General features: G+C 39.7%; 1 protein-coding gene across 3 annotated transcripts in view; it reads left to right on the forward strand.

Annotated features, from left to right (window-relative positions):
* The first annotated feature begins 308 nt into the window (after positions 1 to 308).
* The window catches only part of AEBP2 (AE binding protein 2), a 71021-nt gene continuing 50635 nt past the window's right edge, over positions 309 to 20694 (forward strand). For all 3 annotated transcript variants that reach the window (XM_060024379.1, XM_060024381.1, XM_060024380.1), the window contains exon 1: positions 309 to 1009. In XM_060024379.1, coding sequence (XP_059880362.1) covers positions 342 to 1009 — 668 coding nt within the window. In that variant the 5' untranslated portion in view covers positions 309 to 341. The remainder of the gene's footprint in view (positions 1010 to 20694) is intronic.

Below are 20694 nucleotides of genomic sequence, written 5' to 3' on the forward strand. Positions count from 1 at the left end.
AGGCCCCGCGGAAACTCTGAGTCCTCGGCGGGTCGGGGCGGAGGCCGGGCAGGGACCAGCGGGGGCGCGGAATACGCGGCCGGGGGTGGGGGGGGGAGGTGCCACCGCGTGCCGCCGCGCAGGCGCGCAGCCGTCTCCGCGTGAGTGCGCGCAGTCGCGCGCCTGTCCCCGCGCGGGCTCCGTAGCGCGTGTGCAGGCTGACGCAGCTCGCGGGCCCTCCTCCTGGTCTGCAGCGGCGTCGGCGGAGTTTTGGGCGTTCGGGAGGGGGCACGGGAGCGAGAGTCCAGAGAGGGAGGCGGCGGCGGCGGCGGGGAGGAGGAGGAGGAGGAGCAGGCGCCGCCATGGCCGCCGCTATCACCGACATGGCCGACCTGGAGGAGCTCTCCCGCCTGAGCCCTCTGCCCCCTGGCAGCCCCGGCCCGGCGGCGCGGGGTCGGGCTGAGCCGCCAGAGGAGGAGGAGGAGGAAGAGGAGGAGGAAGAAGAGGCGGAGGCCGAGGCGGTGGCGGCGCTGCTGCTGAACGGCGGCGGCGGCGGTGGGGGCGGTGGAGGCGGCGGCGGAGTGGGGGGCGGCGAGGCGGAGACGATGTCGGAGCCGAGCCCCGAGAGCGCCAGCCAGGCCGGGGAGGAGGAGGACGAGGAGGAGGACGAGGAGGAGGAGGACGAGAGCAGCAGCAGTGGCGGGGGCGAGGAGGAGAGCAGCGCCGAGAGCCTGGTGGGCAGCAGCGGCGGGAGCAGCAGCGACGAGACGCGCTCGCTGAGCCCCGGTGCCGCCAGCAGCAGCAGCGGGGATGGGGACGGCAAGGAGGGCCTGGAGGAGCCCAAGGGACCGCGGGGCAGCCAGGGAGGCGGCGGGGGCGGCAGCAGCAGCAGCAGCGTCGTTTCCAGCGGCGGCGATGAGGGCTACGGGACCGGGGGAGGCGGAAGCAGCGCGACCTCCGCGGGCCGGCGAGGCAGCTTGGAGATGTCGTCGGATGGGGAACCCCTGAGCCGCATGGACTCCGAGGACAGGTCAGTGCACGGAAGCGTTTCCCCTTCCTTTCCTCCTCTTGCGCTCCTAGGCCCCTCGAGGGGACTTTTTGCTGAGATCCCCCTGCTCCCCGAATCCTCGGCCCCTCCCCCCGGCTCTCAACTCGGAAACCTCTGCCGGCCGCCGCGCCCCTCTCGCTGCGGATAGCGGCTTCCAACTCTCAAACCCTTTTCCCCCCAACTCTCCTTTCCCCGCCCTCTTTCCCCTCGGCTCTGCACTCCGTACGGACCTAAGGACGGCTCCAACTCGGAAACAGTCCCCAAAGTAGGCCCAGATCCTGTGGCGGAGCCGAAGAGGGCCTTGATGTACGCACCTCGGTACACAAGGTAGCTTCATCCAGCCGTGTTCGCGAATACTTGTCAGAACCGTAATTGACAAGTGTTTTCCAACATGGCTGGTTTCGCCTGGATGTAACAGAACTTCCTTGTTCAGGGAGGAGACCCCCAACCATCACTTTCCTTTACTTAGAAAAGTGAAGACTATTCTTTTATATTTAATCAGAGCTTCCAGAATTCCTCATGTGTGGTCATTAACATGGTCTCCAAAGTGGTTTTAGTAACTTATATTTCGTTGGTGATCAAATTGGGGAGAAAGTTTTAAAAACGTATAAATCGTTGTGTAAAAGAATAATGAATTAGTGTCCTTTAAAATAACTTTGCGGAATCGAAGAGAGTTGGAATTGTAACAAAATGCAGTCTTAAGGTACAGCATGTCAGTATGCGTTTTAAAATCTTTATACAGTAATGCTTCAACGTGAGAGTCATGATTTTAGATGATAATATTTAAAGTCATGTTTTGGCGAGATCTCTGAAGGGATTAGTAGCATTTTTCTAAAGCTTCTTAGAAAGAATGTGGAGACTGACAAAAATGCGCTTCATTTTTTCGGGACATTAAGACGTTTATTGTTATGGTATGTTTCAGTTGTTACTATCATTACTTTTGATCCCTGGAAAACTTCGTACTTTAACTAATTGGCTTTTAATGTACTTTTTTAAAGAGAGAGAACCATGTCATGCGTATTATAATGCATCTAAAGTATATTAGTTATTTTGACCATCTGCTAATGTTTTGATGAGCAGTAGAATTTTTAACAATCTTTATTGACTTGGATTTAAAAGTTAAAGTATTCTAAAGTTCTAGGAATTCTATTGTTAACATAAAAATAAACACAATGGCTTATATTTAGTGTTATAAGGAATTCACAGCTCTAAATATTTTGAAAATATAGCATCAAATTCTGTTTGACATTTACTCTAATGTCTAGTTAAGGAAACATCTTGAGTGGGGTAAAGTAGAGAGGGCAAACCTTGGAAAAATTGTCCTGAACTATACAGGCATGGCAGGAATGGGAATGTCTTCAAGAAAATTAAAAATTGATGTGAACTGCACAATGAAGCATGTGTCATTTATCATTTTACTGTATACTCCTTCTTTGGTACCAGTAGATATTTGAAAGTTGACATTAATTTATACAGTCAGCATCTACCACAGTTGTTCCATGTACCTAGTATACACATACACCCATAAAACACACTTGCCTAGCACTGCACGATTTAAATGCCTTAATCATTTCATTTCTACAACTCTGGCGCAAGGTAGGTATTATTTTGACTTCCATTTAACAGATGAAGAAGCAAGTTGAGTGTCTTACTCAAAACAATAAGTATAGAATGGAAGTGGTGGAGCTGGATCTGAACAAAGGTTCTCTGCTATTTCCACTTCACAAGAGTTAGAATAATTCACTTTAAATAGCTACAAGCAGGATGTGCCAGGTATTTGGCGTTTTGTTTTGTTTTTTTTTTAGTTAATATCTGTCTACTAGTCCTTTTAGGAGATAGTAATTGGCCAAGCAGTATTTCAGGAAGTGGAGTTTTGACTTCATTTTTATTATTCACTTGAATATGTAATTTTTACATCATATTTCAGAGTAAGGAGTAAGATATTGGTGCCAAATAAGGTTAAAACCTGATAACCAAATGTACTTGCTTTTCTTGATGCTTAAACATTAGAGACTACAAAACACTGTAATCATTTTACCATTACAGGGTAATAAATTTATCACTTGTATGAAAAAACCTTATATGACTAGTGAAACTGGTTGTGGTCTTGATAATCTTAATTTTGAAACTCCCCCTTTTATGCCTTTGAGTTTTTTTTAAGAGTTATTTTAAATTTGCAGAGGATTCATAATTCTTATAAACTGTCCTGCAGATTACATCAATCTACGGATTTTATAGATTGATTTCACGGTAGGAAGTCTTTATATTTGTAACTGATGGGAGGATATCGTGGTTTTAAAGTGCTTTTTAGAAACATGAGGCATCCTATTGCAAGGATTTTATTATCATTAGAATTTACTCTTTCTATTAGAATGCCAGTTGAGTTTTTCTTTCAGTTTGAAATTATTTTATACTTTTGAGTTTATCTAACATACTTTGTAAGTTGTTGAAATTATCTTAAATATTTTTAACTGTAAGTGTTCCTTTTTAAGAAAGAATTAACTTTAAAGATTTGGATATTAAAGCTTGTGATCCAAGGAGTCAGTTTACAAAACGTATTCGAAGTGTTGTGAAAGTGATTAATTTATAAAATGATTAAATCACACTTGGTACCAAAAACATTGTTTTTCCCAGGAGAAAGTTATTCAGAACCAGCCTAAATGTATTGGTGTGTTTATTGTGGTAAAGTTAGAAAACCTTAAAGTTATTGTGTAGTTTCCTTTTAGTTTGGTTATAAAGATAATGGGATTTTCTTTGAGGGGAATATTTAGCTGCGTGAGGCCACTAAAAACTAGCTTTTATTTTATTTTACTTTGAATCTAAGCTTAAGTACCTTTTAAAAAGTTACCACCTTTTAAGTTAATTTCAGAGGCTAAGTTGACTTTTAAATAGAATTTTAGAATGCCTCTGAAATATTTTTAGTGTAGAAATTAGTTCTACCTGTTGAATCAGATTATACATTAAAATACTCTTCAGTTGCTTATCTGTATAAGCGAATTGATAATAACAGCCTCTGTTTTGTGGTTATTTGTCTCTATTACGGTTCCCCCCTCCCATCTAGAATATAAGGTACGACTTATTTTGAAAAAGCCACTTTTATCAGACTTTCTGGGTAAATCCAGGTGTCAGGTGAAGAGTGCGTGCATAAGGTTGGGGTGATAGGGAAGGGCATTTAGTATGAAACTTAATGATAAGCAAAGACTACAGGCCCTTACTGTTTTGTGGATTAAAATTTGGATTACCAACCTAATGGGTTGCAAACTTTGAGGTATAGTTGAGGTTGTTTTGACACTGGGAAAACAGGGTTATGTTTTGCACTTTCCCAGTAATATGATTAGGAAGATCTTTTTCTAGTATGGAGGCTAAACTTTTAAATCGGGTTAATATTAGAAGGCTGCATGTTGAGGTTATCATCAAGACCTATTAAGGCTCTGTACGGTTGAGGCGATAAAATACTTTTATAAGAGGTAAGATTTTGCTCATATTCCATGAAGGAACTGCTTTTCACCATTCACTTTTCAACTCTGAAGCAGCTGTTCATAGTCTCTCCAGAATCCCTGTTTTAAGCTACCTTTTAATTTTGACTAAATTTAGGGAAGAGCTTCTATAACAGGTCTCAGTTGTCATTGATTACAGATTGTAATTCTCAGTTAAGAAAGGTACGGCTCTGTGCTAAAAAGTAAACAACAATAAAACCACAGGTTTCAGGATTGAACTTATATGGAGAGATTCTAAGGGGTCATTTTACTTTTAAGAAACATTGAGACTATTGCATTGGATCAGTTAGGAAATCTTGTGTGTAATCTAGTTTGTTACCAAGCATAGGTATTTGCTGTGTGCAGGAAGGACTCTACTGGATATGTGGGATACAGGAAGACAAAATGCTTCCCGGTTCATCCATCTTGTATATTGCTCTGAAACTTTTAATTCCAAAGTGTGGTTTTGCCATAATTCCTAGCACAAAACTTTATTGACTCTAAACAAAGTTAGAGATGTCACACCTTGCCTGTTGTATTAGCTATTTATTGCTGTGTACCAGATATATCCCCCAAATTTAGCAACTTGAAACAAACATTTGGTATCACATGTGGTTTCTGAAAGTCAAGAATGGAGAGGCTTAGCTCGGTGGTTCTGGCTCAGAGTCTGCTGTTGCAGCAGAAGTGTTGGCCAGCACTGCAGTCATCTGAAGGCTGGACTGGGGCTGGAAATCAGCTCACTTAATGTACCTTTTGGCAGGAGGCCTCAGTTACTCACCAGGTCAGTATCTCCATAAGGCTGTTTTTGTGTTCTTAGGACACAGCAACTAGTTTCCCCCAGAGCAAGTCATCTGAGAGAAAGAGAGCCAAGGATTTTATGACCTAAATATACCTGCTCACATAGTCTTCATACATCTTCACTTAGCAGATACATTTTTCCTACTTTTCTTTTTATTCATACTGTGATACATAACAAATGCTTCAGATTTTTGTTGACTGAGACAACGTTTCAAAACCCATGAAAATGCCACAACAAATTCTTTCCTGGTCTTACTAAACTTGATTTTAATTTTTTCTTTTTAATTACTGTGTTTGTATTTCTCCTTTATTTTTTCATCTCAATTTCTGGCTTTGTTATGTAGGGACGTAGAAATTGCAGTATAAAGAGCCTGTAATCAACAGTCAAAGGACAGGGGCTTCCCTGGTGGTACAGTGGTTGAGAGTCCACCTGCCGATGCAGGGGACTCGGGTTCGTGCCCTGGTCCGGGAGGATCCCACATGCTGCAGAGCGGCTGGGCCCGTGAGCCATGGCCGCTGAGCCTGCACGTCCGGAGCCTGTGCTCCGCAATGGGAGAGGCCACAGCAGTGAGAGGCCCGCGTACCACCAAAAAAAAAAAAAAAAAAAGTCAAAGGACACAATTCAGATTTTAGCATTGCTACTTACATTATGATTTTAAGTAATATCTTTGACCCTTAGTTCCTCAACTGCAAGACGACAGGGTTAGGTTTAACCATGAAGGTGTTTTAAGGTCCACGTGAACTTCTGTTAAGGAGCCCTGTGGACCGTTTGGAAGAATCCGCGTTGTTCAAAGCACTTGAATGCTTGCTTCATCCTTTTTGTTGTAGCATGGTAGTTTTGAGAGCAGGGGTAGTTTAGCTCATTTATATCTTTGTAGTATCTAGCACAGTACCTGCATATGGTGAGTACTCAATTATTAGAATTAAATTGAAATACCTGCAGTAGAATTTGTATAAAGAAGACTATAAAGTGAGGGCCAGGAATTGGTGCCTTTGGCTGGATCATTGTATTTAGTATAGTGAGTTTAAGGCCAGCTTTTCTCTGGGGGTGTACTCTAGTAAGGCCTTTGAGGTCGTATGCAAAATTTTATGTGGGCGTTTCTCTGAGAAGATGTCAGCAGTTTTTCTCAGAGTCTTAAAAGGATTTGGTCTAGGGCTTCCCTGGTGGAGCAGTGGTTGGGAGTCCGCCTGCTGATTCAGGGGACACGTGCCCCGGTCCGGGAAGATCCCACATGCCACGGAGCGGCTGGGCCCGTGAGCCATGGCCGCTGAGCCTGCGCGTCCGCAGTCTGTGCTCCACGACAGGAGAGGCCGCAGTGGTGAGAGGCCCGCGTACTGCAAAAAAAAAAAAAAAGGGTTTGGTCTAAGTGAAGAACTACAATTTAGAGGCGATCCAGAGGTGCATAATAAATACTTTTTAAATGATTGGACAACTTTGAAATTGTAAATTTCTGTAAAAAGCTTATTTTAGAAGTAAGTATAAGGATGGAAAATCTGAAGTGGATAGTCACCCGAGGTTTTTTTTTTTAAACCATTGTTTAGAAGCATTTATTGTAGAAAAATGCCCAACATTCTATCAAAGGTACATGGAAAATTTGAAGTTAAGGAGAGAAGTTGTTAAGAGTACAAGATGAGCCAGAATGTTTGGATTTGAATTCTGGCTCTCACTGAAGCTGGGTGACTGTGGGACAGTCATTTAAGTTATTTAATGGCTTTCTACTACTTCAGGTTTCTTATCTGCCGAAGGGGGACTGTAATAGTTCCTATCCTGTAAGATAGCTATGGGGATTACATGTACAGTATTTTGCACACAATTTACTAAGCATGTATTATGTGATAGGTGTTTATTCCACAGATATACATAGAACCCCCGTAATGTGCCAGGTACTATTCTAGGTGTTGGGTACACAGCAGTGAGTAAAACAAAGCACCTGACCTCATGGGTGGGGGAGACAGACTGTGAACAAGAGCTGATAATAGTCAAGCTAGCACTGGTCTTTGGTTGAAGCAGTTTAAGATCTGAAATGCCAAAAGTACTGTACCAGCTGTTAAATGTGTGGCAAATATCTGTAAATGAGTGCTGCAGAAACTTGCAAAAGGATACGCTATAGCAAAATATTTCATTACAAAATCTACATTTTAATCATTTTCTTTAACATATATGGTTGACCTAAAAGGCCTCTTAATACCTTTTGTTTTTAATAGTTTTTAATATGTAATGCTGCTGATCTATTACTAAAAGGTTTCGGGATATGTTTTCTAGTAATGGTAATGGATCTGCAGTTATCTAACCGCATATTGAGTTCATTTTTCTGACTGATAGTATATATTTGTGAAAGTAATAGTGATATTGACCTTAGAACTAAACAGACAATTTTGGGCATGGATAGGAGATCAGGTAGATGTTTAGATGTTTAAAAAATCATTTTTGGGCTTCCCTGGTTGCGCATTGGTTAAGAATCCGCCTGCCAGTGCAGGGGACACAGGTTCGATTCCTGATCTGGGAAGATCCCACATGCCGTGGAGCAACTAAGCCCGTGCACCACAACTACTGAGCCTGCGCTCTAGAGCCTGCGAGCCACAGCTACTTAGCCTGCATGCCACAGCCTTGATTTCCGTGTGCCTAGAGCCCATGCTCCGCGACGAGAGGCCACCGTGGAGAAAAGCCCGCACACCGCAACAAAGGGTAGCCCCTGCTCGCCGCAACTAGAAAAAACCTGTGCACAGCACGGAAGACCCAATGCAGCCAAAAATAAATAAATTAAATTTATTTTTTAAAAAGTCATTTTTGAGCATTTACTGATGGTTAGCATTTAACCCTGTTTAGTGATAAGAAAAATGTGCATCCCCAGATAGTTTTTAAAGAGAAGACTAAAAAGGTGATTCCATTGTTTTCTAGTTTTCCTGTAAATTGTTTGTGACACAGTACATTAAAATTAAAGCTGTGGAGTATTATAGTCGATGACTAAAGTTTTGATGGGAGAGGGACTGGATTTTAGGGTTAGTTGAGTGATGAAAAGAAATTTCTAGGAAGCCGAAATGAAACATAGGAAGGAAAGAGCCTAGCATATTCAGAAAACTTTCTGCCTAGATTAGAGGATCCACATTGGAACAGGGAAATAAGAATTAATGACTAAAATGTGACCTTTCATGCAAACACAAATTTGCCCATCTTTCTCTCTATAGGCTTGTGAATTGGATTCTTTGCCTCTCCCCAACTTCTGTGTTTGTAACTCCTAGTCATGATCAGGTCTTACCTTGAACATTTTCTCAGGCAAACTATCCCTGATTCTTCGTTGGACACATTGCTAGCCCTTCAAGTTCTGCATTGCCTTTATCACAGTTTGAGTAATTATTTACTGTTCATCTCTCTTCCTAGAATATGAGCTCCTTGAGAATAGGAACTACATCTGTTTTGAACATTGCACTATCTGCAGTACCTGGCACAGTGCTTGACAGTCATTTTAGGTATTTTAAAATATATTTTGAATGAATGATGAAACTTGTGTTACCGGAAAATTAATCACATGTGGCAGAGGTAGAGAAGGAAAGCTTGGGAGCTGGGAGACCATTTAAGGTGGTAGGAGTAGTACAGGTGTGAAATAAAGAGACTCGAGCTGGGGTAGAAGTTGGGGAAAAAGTCATGCTTGGGAAACTGAATTAAAGGAAAGAAAAGCTAATTTCCTGAGTGATCAATAAGAGAAATAGTGTTACTATTTCTGAGTAAAAAGTTTTTTTCTTGACGATTTAACTGGAACAGTACTTCACCATATTTTTCTAGACACATCTATCACTAAAACAGCTAAAGGAACATTGGGTAGTGAAAGGGCATGGACCTCTAAGTCAGAAAGACTTGGCGTTATAATTTAACTTTTCAAAAGTTGTTTCCTTACCTTTAAAATAGAAGTAGTATCTGTCTGTCTATTTATGTATGGCTGCATTGGGTCTTTGTTGCTGCACGTGGGCTTTCTTGAGTTGCATCGAGTGGGGGCTGCTCTTTGTTGCAACGCGCAGGCTTCTCATTGTGGTGGCTTCTCTTGTGGATCATGGGGCTCTAGGCACGCGGGCTTCAATAGTTGTGGCACGTGGGCTCTAGAGCGCAGGCTCAGTAGTTGTGGTGCACGGGCTTAGTTGCTCCATGGCATGTGGGATCTTCCCGGACCAGGAATCGAACCCGTGTCCCCTGCATTGGCAGGCAGATTCTTACCCACTGTGCCACCAGGGAAGCCCTAGAAGAAGTATCTTAGTGTTACGGTTAAATGAGACGGAATATGTAAAGGGCCTAGGGCTGTAATTAATTCAGTGTCATTTATTTTCCCATTTTTCATGTGTAAAATGTGGGAAGAATACTTTATTGAGAATAATCAGTATTGTAGTACTGGCATTACTAGAGACTGCCTGCAGGATATTTGGCAAATCGCTTCATTTCTCTGAGCTGTAGATTGACTCTTTCTTTAAAGTGAGGGTTTTGGACTAACCAGTATAAAGAAATTTGGAGCTCAGATGTGATAAATCTGCTGTAGATTTGGCAAGTGCTCTAATGGAAGTCAGAAGATAAATATATGTATCATATCGTGAATCACATTCTTTTCCGTTCTCCAGCTTCTGTTTTTGTAACTCCTAGTCACGATCAGGTCTTACCTTGAACATTTTCTCAGGCAGACTGTCCCCAATTCTTTGTTAGGCTCATTGCCGCACTCAAGTTCTGCATTGGCCCTATCACAATTTGAGTGAGTATTTACTGTTCATCTCTCTTGCTGGAATGTGTGCTCCCTGAGAATAGGAACCTATTCTGTATATATGGGTGTGTGTGTGTGTGTGTGTGTGTGTGTGTGTGTGTGTGTGTGTGTGTGTGTGTGTGTGTGTGTGTGTGTGTGTGTGTGTGTGTGTGTGGTGTGTGTGTGTGTGTGTGTGTGTGTGTGTGTGTGTGTGTGTCTCTGTGTGTGTGTGTGTGTCTCTGTGTGTGTTTCCTATCCTTTAGACAAACCCAGAATATTGCAGGTGTGTCTTTGCTCCATCCAGGATCTCAAAGATAGTTTAGGTTCTTCTGAGTTCAAAAATCACCATAATTCTAATTCATATTTATGGCGTTGCATTGAAATATCCATTTGTGTTTGTGTTTGTCTTCTCCAGGCTATAACATTTTTAAGATTAAAATCAGGCCCTATTTATACTTCCAGCACTTACCTGTAGCGCATTCACCTGTTACACTCTGTATATTCAGTAACTCTGTAATTGGTTGAATTCAGCTGAATGTGGATGTACCTTTCTCACTGTTATTAGTGTGGCTGCATGAAACAAGGAGTTGAACCATTCTGTGCCTTATTTCTTCCCCCAGTTCTTTTAAGCAGCATATGTGAAAACAGTATTTGAAAAAAGTTGTGGTTATTTGAATAATTTTAAAAAAGCAGGATTCCCCAACTTATATTTTGTTTCTCAAGAAAAATATGTATTTACACACTGTTTTAGAAGAAAACCCACTGTTGATTGTCTGGTTTGCTTAAGAATCTGAGACTTGAGCTTATTGAAAGGAGTTGGTGAAGTTCATCCACAGGACCAGTGAGGTGAGGAAGCACGCACAGACTGTCTCATCTGCAGTCACACAGCTCCTGGAGAATGTTGGCAGTCCTGGCTCTAGACGCGGTCTTAGCTACTACACTTACATTGCCTATAGGACTGTTGTAACAGCCTTGACCAGGGAAGTTTAATTAAAATATCAGTAGTTTACATTAGCGGCTGTTTTAATTTTCATCCTGTCCCTTTAGCAAAGAATAACTTAGGTGCTTGAGTTCATTTACATTTCTGGGCTTTATTCTCATTTGTAATTATATAGTTAGACTTTGTAACCTGGATTCCTCTTAAGACTATGAAATACGGAAGTTAATTTTTTAAAGTATTATAGTTATTCAGTCTTTAGGGGAATAGAGAGTCTTTATTGACATTTTATTTCTTTAATTTTGACACTTTTCAAAGCCCTTGACTTGTTTTCATTTGTATTTTGAGTTTCTAGAAAGATAAAGTGTTATCAATTAGAGAAAACACAGATTTCAGAAGGGTATTAGTATTTCTTAGTAAATACACTTACTAGTTCATTTCTAAACTATAAAATTTTTGTCATTACAAAATTATGAATATATAAATACTTGTTAAAGTACTGAGGGTGGGATTAATGAGCAATAGCCTTTCTAGTGATTTACATTCCTGTTGGCAGTCATTTGAACTTGTCTTCTGAGGTGTTGAACTCTACTGTAGTTATTCTTGTCAGATATGGGTACACTGAAATGATCCGATAAAATCATTTTTATGATTTAACACTAACTTAAAAAAACACGAAATGAATATGTGATTGCTTCTGTATAAAATGGGTATTGTTTTTCATAGCATATTTTTTAATATACCATCATTGTGTATAGACATTTTTCTGGAAACCTTTTTAAGACGGTAAAAGGTGACTCCTTATAGTGTAGTTTTACTGAAGTAGAATGTTTCTAGTATTACAATCTTTTTGAAGATAATTGCTTGCTGATCTCTTAAGCTGGATGAAAAATGTGGGTGGAGTAATCTTAAAGGGCATAGACTAGAGATGAGAAACAAATTGAAAATAATGTGCGCAGTGCATAGTGGTGATAGAAGAATGTAACGTACTTGTTTTCCATGAACTATATTTCATCATTGTTGCATAAAGTCCCTTTTGGCCAATTTGGTGAATACTGCTGGGTCTTGGGGAAAAATCTTTTGTCTTTATTCAGAGAAATAATTGTAGGGATAGAGAGTAGTCTTTTTCTTGATTAGAAAAATCCATTTAGCTTTTTAAATTACAGTGATAATAGCTTATAATTACAGTAACAATAGTAATAATAATATCTTGGTGTTGGCTAATGATTTTTACTGTGCCTCCAATTAATTTTAATGATTATCTCAGTGTGACAAAGCCATATATTTTACTTGCCTTAAAAAGCCTACTTAAATTTGTCACTGAAAACTATATGAGCATTTACTGTGTGCAAGGCACTAGCTGGGTTTAGGAGTTTACTCTGAGTAAGAGGTTTATAGGTGACTCACAGTACAGATCAACCAGATCATAAAGAAGCAGAATTCCTTCCACCTTAGGTGGGTAGGAAAGACCTTAGGCAAGTTTGACCTGAGCATATATATAGCACATACAATAAACTGGGCACTTATCTTTCCTTTTTTTTCCCCTAATTGTTTCTGAGTTTAAAGCTCTGAAAGCCTATAGCACCACAGCAGTTTGAAAGACCAAACCAGGCAGCCTTACAGAAATCAGATGTGGTCTAAATTCCTGAATCCCAGTTAAGACCAATCTCATAACTTACTCTTTGTTTTTGATAAATAAAAACTAAAGTGTCCCCTCATTGTTCCTGGAGTATTCTGGAGCTGGATTTTACACTGACATTGTTTGTCTCATAATCTGGTTCAGTGGCCTAAGTTCTAAATTTGGAACAAGTTCTACCTGAGAATAGTGTTGCTTTGTATGACTGACCTTGAATTAATTTTTTTCATGGAGCTAATTGACTTGTAGAAATCAAATTTAATAGTTTATCTTGTAAAACCATCCGACTCATCTGTTCAAATGAGTCACATTACACGTAATGCTAAATATCTTTTGTGTGTGTGTGTGTGTGCTGTAGATGTACAAAAGCAAAGGAACAGCTTCTTGTGTGTGCACACCAGATGAAACCGTCACGTTATCTTGATATTGTAATATAGGCGGCATTTCAGTATTTCTTAAATCAGTAATTTACTCATTTTTCTTTTGTATAAATGTGGCAAATAGATTGTTTGGCATTAATGTTTTGTACTTGTGTGACTGGGCAAGTCACATAATTTTTGTGTTTTTGTCCCTTTTATCTGCTCAGTCTCTTTTATCTGTAAGATGAGGCTACTAATACTTGAGTATTAGTAAATAATGAATAATTACCTCATTTGGTTGCTGTAAGCGTTACATGAGTTAATTCACATCAGGCATTGTTCCGGTTATTATGACTGTGTGGCAATCGACTCCCAACATTTAGTAGTTTAAAACATTATTTTGCTTACAAATCTACAGTCCGAGCAGGGCTTGGCAGCTTGGAGCAGTGTAAAGTCTGGGGACTGCAGTCACCAGAAAGCTCGCTTGCTCACGAAGCTGTCACGTGTGTGGTGCCTGGGCTGAGAAGACTCAAACAGCTGGGAGCTAGAACAGCTGGGGCTCCTGGCATCTCTCTCTAGCTCTGTGTACTTTCTTCACAGGATCTTTTTAGCACAGTGGCTTCAGGGGAGCCAGATTTCTTTATAGGGTAAGTAAGTAGTTCAGGGCTCCCAAGCTGTATGTCCCAGGAGAGACAGGCCGAGCTGTATTGCCTTTGATGACCTAGCTGTGGAAGTTCTGGCAGTGTCACTTCTGCAAGAGTTTTAGGACTGCTCAGATTCAAGGGGAGGTAGTATAGATCCCTCACTTCTTGATGCCAAACTGTAAGAAGAGGATGTGGGAAGCTGTGTGTATGGGGGTGGCTGTCTTTGGAAAATACAGTCTGACACAAGCGCAAAGAACAATGCAGGGCATATAGCAAACAGTACTTGTTAGCTGTTGTGATAAAGAATGGGAAGTCAGATTTAAAAACAGCACCTTACTTTTGTGATACAAATTTTGATATAGTAAGTTACATAATCCCTTTTTTCCTTAAGATAAAGTCATAAGATGTAACAGGCAGGCAGTTCATAGTTTTCTTGAAGTATCTGTTTCTTCTTTTAACGGATTCAGTTTTAGCCTTTAATTCCTTTGTCAATGCCTAGAATAAGGAGCAGGGCACAAAACCATGGTCTCTTCCAACAAAAGGAGGCGAGGACTGGTACGGATAATTGAAATAGAGAGTTCACTCAAAGTTGTACCATATCAGGCATACAACTTCAGATTTCTCAGAAATAGAGGATTGCTACTGGTTGACCAGCAACTGGCACAATTTGACATCAATAAGGGCTTAACATCTCCACAAAATGCCTTAGTCTGCCTATGATAGAATATGGTCTTTGTTTTAATTAATTGAATTAATTAGGTTCAGTTTTTTGAATTTAAAAATACAGGATTGTCTTACATGTTTTGTACTGTTCTGGATTTTAATAATTTTGATTACAGGTATGGGAGAGACACAGAGTAATCTTTCTAGTATTGAGTGGCAGTTTTATTACAGATGAAAGGAACATCACCTTTTAACCAAATAATAGCTTACCTTGTTATATAATTAGATAAGGAAACCCGTGTGTGTGGTTATGTTTACCTACAATTTGATAAGTATTTTGAAAACTATATAGTATACTTGTATCTATCCGAAGTTTATTACCAGTTAAAAAATAAAGCTAAGTTTATAACGCTTGACCCTGTTAAGTGTTCCTTACTTAGACCAGTAGAATTTTTGTCTCCCTGTACCTCGTTGCACTTTCTTCAGTCCATATGGGGAACCATGTTCCATTCTTAAAAAGTTAGAATGAGAGAATGTTTATTTTATAATAATTCAGATACAGTCTATGAACCGAAGGCTTCCTAAAGATTATGTGTTTTTCACTGATAGAACAAAAATAAAACAGCCTTGGGGAATTCCTGGCGGTCCCGTGGTTAGAGTTCCTTGCTTCCATTGCAGGGGGCACGGGTTCGATCCCTGGTTGGGGAACTAAGATCCTGCATGCCGCGTGGTGCAGCCAAAACAAAACAGAAACAGCCTCGATCCTTTAGAGATTAAGGGGGTTCTTTTGTGGAACTTCAATCAGTAACTTCCAGATCCTGAAGAGAGTTTCTAGATGCCTCGATCATTCTGTTTTCCTACTACATTTTTAAAGCTTATGGCACTTAATCTGTACATAATAGAGCTCAGTGGTTTCTAACCTTTTAATATAAAAGTTAGTAGTTTGACAATTTCGAGGTCTGTTATGAATTTTTATGTGGAACCCCAATGCATAAGATATATTAAAATGATATTTTATGAGTATTTTTTTTTGTAAGTTCAAAAAGTTAACAATTTATCAGGTCAATCAGAATAGGAAGTTTTTTTGAGATGAACTTAAATTTCATGTGAGGTTTGTGGATGATACAAGTTTATGTCAGTATTAGCATCCAGTTTTTTTCTTACTCTATTTTGGCTGCTTAATCTTGAAGAAGTGACTTGTGGACATGGGCAGCTTGTCTGTAGTCTCCATATACACTTTAATTTTCCTGGCCAAGAGCTATGAAAGGGGATTACCAGTATGGAAACCGTGTTTGGAATACGCCATTACTTAATTATTGGTCTTAATTGTCTTTACTTCATATCACAAATGCAACAGTGACCAGAATCTTTTTTTTTTTTAATACAGCAGGTTCTTATTAGTTATCTATTTTATAAATATTAGTGTATGTATATATGTCAGTCCCAAAGTGACTAGAATCTTAAAGTCAAGCAATAAAACTCTTAATATCGTTTCATGTCAGCTGTTTGATTTGTTACCAGCTACCGGGCTAGTCCCCTAGCAGAAGAGAGCATTCAGCAAGTAACTGTGAGTCTTTTTGGAAGGCATTTAATTGGATAAAGCATAAGATATGGGATTTGCAGACCTAATTTTTATATGAATGGACAAGTGGAGGCCTAAGTTAGGGTTGGAGAAGCACCAGTGCAGAGCTGCAGCTTTGCTAATTAATGACATATTTATAGGAAATTCTGAAATTCTTATATTTTAGTTTTTTGATGACAAGAGTAAATTATATTTGATTTCACATTATACGCTTGTATCCCCTTCAGGTCCCTGTCCTCAATCCTCCTTTAAAGTTACACATTCAGTAGCCTAGAAAGAGAAGGACTCAAAGTTACCAAGGAAAATTCATATTCCAAATGAGTTTCCTCACAGATAACTGAAAAGTAGATTGCAGATAAGGCTGCCCCTACCCGTTTCACCTCAAACTGAATTTCAAATTCAACAGTTAACCTTAGAATAAAATAAAAATATTCCAGGTCAGAAACATACTCTTTCCAGTCTATTTCAGAGAGACCTTTAAGCCTTGCTTTAAATATAGTCTGGATCAGTGGTTCTCAAACATTTTGCTTGTAAGGACACCTTTGCTTTCTTAAGTATTGAGGAATACGAACTATATCTCAGTAAAGCTGTTAAAAAAGTTACTGAAGGGCTTTCCTGGTGGCGCAGTGGATAAGAATCTGCCTGCCAATGCAGGGGACACGGGTTCAAGCCCTGGTCCGGGAAGATCCCACATGCCGCAGAGCAACTAAGCCTCTGCGCCACAACTACTGAAGCCCACACGCCTAGAACCTGTGCTCCACAACAAGAGAAGCCACCGCAATGAGAAGACCGTGCACTGCAACGAAGAGCAGCCCCCGCTCACCGCAACTAGAGAAAGCCCACGCGTAGCAACAAAGACCCAACGCAGCCAAAAATAAAATAAATTTATTAAAAAAAAATAGTTACTGAAGAAACCATAGAGCTTGTTTATGGACGTTACATTTATCACTGTTACAGGATCAAAATTCAAAACTGAGAACATTAAAAACATTTAATCTAAAAATAAATCAATTATATGTAACAGGAAGTTTGGTTTTCGTTTTTTTTTTGGCTGCGTTGTGTCTTCGTTGCTGTGTGCCGGCTTTCTAGTTGCGGTGAGCGCGGACTACTCTTCGTTGTGATGCGCAGGCTTCAGTAGTTACGGTGTGCGGGCTCAGCAGTTGTGGCTCACGAGCTTTAGAACTCAGGCTCAGTAGTTGTGGAGCATGGGCTTAGTTGCTCCATGGCATGTGGGATCTTCCAGGACCAGGGATCGAACCCATGTCCCCTGCATTGGCAGGCGGATTCTTAACCACTGTGCCACCAGGGAAGTCCCAGTAAGTTTTTTTAAATGCAAAATAACTTTTTCAGTTAAAAAAAACATAGAAGAGTGACATTGTTTTATATTTAATGTTTGGCTTAACAACTAGTTTCTCATACCTGCTTCTGCATTCAGCCTGGTGCAATGAATTGATTTGGTTGAGCCATATGAAGAAAATCTGGCCTCATGCAGATATTTAGTTGGAAAAGGAAGGAGTATTTTAATATACTTTTTAAGATAATTGTGTGGCTATTTGATAATATACCAAAACTTGACAAGTGATAGTTTTTTTAAGATTATTTGCAGTGTGGAATCTGAAGCCATGTCAGCAAACTTTTTTACTGCTACATCAAGACTGTGGTCTCTTCCTTCTCTATCATAACATAGCATCCATGTTTTGCTTCCTCTGCTCCTGTATCTTGTCATTTAGCAAGCTGATCTTGTCAGTGTTGATAGCCCTATTGACAGTGGTCACGTCCACCAAACATATGTTTTGCTTGGAAGTAATTTGAGTTATCAGAAAAGGGCTATTCTTGTATGTATGTGTGAACTGGCCCTTGAATTCTCAAGGGAAACCATTTTCATAAAATCCATGTAGTTACTCTAGACGTTAGGGTCTGCTCTGCCGGATAGTTTCTTAACAAGGCCCATGGAAAAGAGGAAAAAGGGAACGTTGTTATGTTAAAAATGTCTTACATCCTTCCCTAAATATTGCGTAGGAATCTCTAACAATGTGTGTGTGGTTTTCTGTTTTTTTTAAACTTACGGACTTTCTGTCATCGTGTGTGTGTGTGCACACACGTGGTTGCTTTAGCTTACTATTCTACAATATGAGACAATTCCTTAGATAGTCTGGTCAGTTTCAGTTGGGTAATAATAATAAAGAGATCTTTTAGAGTCTTGCTACTTAAAATGTTGTAGCAGCAGCATCAACAAGTAGGCTCTTGCTAAAAATACAGTATGTCAAGTCTTACCCCCAAACCACCGGATCAGAATCTGTGATTAATAAGATCACAGATGTTCATACACATATTATTGAACAGCACTGCTTTAAATTATTGAAACTATCTGAATAGAGTGAGTGCTTTTTCTGGCTTAGGTTTTCTTAAAAATACCAGGCTGCTTTTGTTCACATTTTACAGAATCAGTAAGTTCATTGGGAAGGAGAACTAACTGAATGAACACTCTTAATATATGCTTGAACCTAGACACAAGGTCAGGTGGAATGTCACCTTTTAGTTCTGAGCATCTTGTTATCCTACTATTACAGGAAGAAGGACTTTCTATGAAATCTTTATCTATCTCAGGGCCCTGTCAAAAATCAGAAATTGCTTGTAACTCGTCTCCTGTGCTCTCCTGCATCAGGACTGTTGCCTTTATCAGTCTTAAGACTGGAGAGAACCACTGATTCCGGCATGGATCTGGGGCCAAAAGGTAGCCTGGAGGTTTAGGATTAGACACTTTCTAGAAGTTGGAGGAGTCAAGAAGGGATCATAAGGCAGGACTCCAGTTTGCCCTGCTGGGCTCTGGGAGGCTCTGTGGGGATGCTGCCCAATTGTGAAGTGTCTCTTGCGTCTTCCAGGATAGGGTACCTGCCCTTTATCTCCTCTGCCATTGCATTTGCAGCTTGTTGCCAATGGTGGACAAAGTTCATGTCCTTTAACACCTGCATTATGTTCTCCTTTTATGAGAATCCACATCCACATGAAGTACTATTTTTCAAGTGAGTAATGCTGCATGTAGACAGTATTGCACTTAAAATTGTTAATATTTTGTTTGCCTTTGGAGTTAATTAGTATGGTTTACGAAAGTATGAACTTTACAGTTGAAGTGTTTTAGAATATATGAAGCAAGTGATAAGGAAAATAGGTAACCATTTGGCAGATAAAGGCCTCGTGAGACTTGAAATTTCTAGTGCTCAAGTAAAAACTTGTGTTTCAGTATATACCGTACTTACAGTTTATTCCTGCAAAAACAAACAGTATATAAGTAGATTTTCAGGTATTCAAGAATTGATTCACATTGGAGAGTTTTCTTGAGATTACAGAGTTTTAGAATGAAGTTTTAAAGTTGCAATTTAGAATCTATGTATTGACTGGTAGATAGTTAGCCAGATGGACTTAAATATGTGAATATCCTTCAAAGGGAAATCTGAGACATTTTTCACATCTGAAACATCCTACAAAAACATTTTCGTTATCTTTGTAAAATGGGTGCATTTGATGTTAGACACAAGTCATTATTAAGCTTATTTAAAAAGTTCAGTTTAATTCTTGGGTGTGAACAAATAAGGTTGTAGTGGTTACAGGTGAATGTTCTTGTTTTTAGAAGGCATGTGCTGAAATAATTGTGGTTGAAGTATTATGTTTGCAACCTGCAGATGATTGAGAAAAACAAATTATAGCAATATAGCAAACAGGACAGGGACTTTCCTGGTGGTCCGGTGGTTAACACTCTGCACTTCCAATGCAGCGGGTGAGGGTTCGATCCCTGGTTGGGGAGCTAAGATCCCGCATGCCACGCAGCATGGCCAAAAAACCCCCAAAAATGAAAAAACAAAAAACAGCACAAAGTGTTAATTGTTGAGTTCAGATTTAATTATTTTTATTAAGATATAGTTGATGGTACAATATTATATACATTTTCAGGTGTACAGCATAGTGATTCACAACTTTTAAAGGTTATATTCCATTTACTAGTTATTATAAAATATTGGCAATATTCCCTGTGTTGTACAATATATCCTTGTTTATCCTAGCTTATTTATGTTATGTATAGTAGTTGGCACCTCGTAATCCCCTGCCCCTGTCTCGCTCCTCTCCACTTCCTGCCTCTCTACTGGTAACCACTAGCTTGTTGTCTGTATCTGAGTTCAGGTTTAGATATATTTTTCTGTGTTTTTGAAATTTTCTATAATAAAAGCTTGGGGGTAGGGGGGAAGCATACCCCTTAAAAGTTAGTATCAGTTTTATAATTTACTGGTACTTAAATTACAAGCAGTTATATAGCTTTTAATGGATTTAGTCTGAAGCATTCTTACTGTTGGTCCTTCTGTGATTGATGCCATGTCCATGTAATTTCTCTATGGAGAAGATATTGAAAAAAGAATTAGAAAATGAATTGCTTTTAAGATGAAGGCAAAGTATTACATTTTATTATGATGTGAAATTTTGAACATTCAAAATGACTCTATTACTTTTATTACTAATGTAATAATTTTTTAGTAAATAAAAGAATTACTAACATGTAATACTTTGTTTAGTAAATAAAAAGTTAAAGGGATTGATTGGCATTTTCAGTCTTTTTGGTGCAAAGGAGTTTAAAAAAAAAATGAGGGCCAGGAAAGTACTTCTTATTTAGACTTGGGTAAAATCAGAGAAACTTTTATTGCACTCAGATTTCTCTTTTCTGCCTATTATTAAGAAGGGAAAATACAGCAAAATTTCCCAACTTCTTTGAGATGGAAAGAGGTAGGATGTGATAGCAGTTGTATTCTCAGATTAGTGAATAGAAGAAAAGATTTCAGATCAACAAGTGATTTGCAGAACTGTAAA

The sequence above is a fragment of the Delphinus delphis genome, chromosome 11, assembly GCF_949987515.2.
Source record: "Delphinus delphis chromosome 11, mDelDel1.2, whole genome shotgun sequence".
NCBI lineage: Eukaryota > Metazoa > Chordata > Mammalia > Artiodactyla > Delphinidae > Delphinus > Delphinus delphis.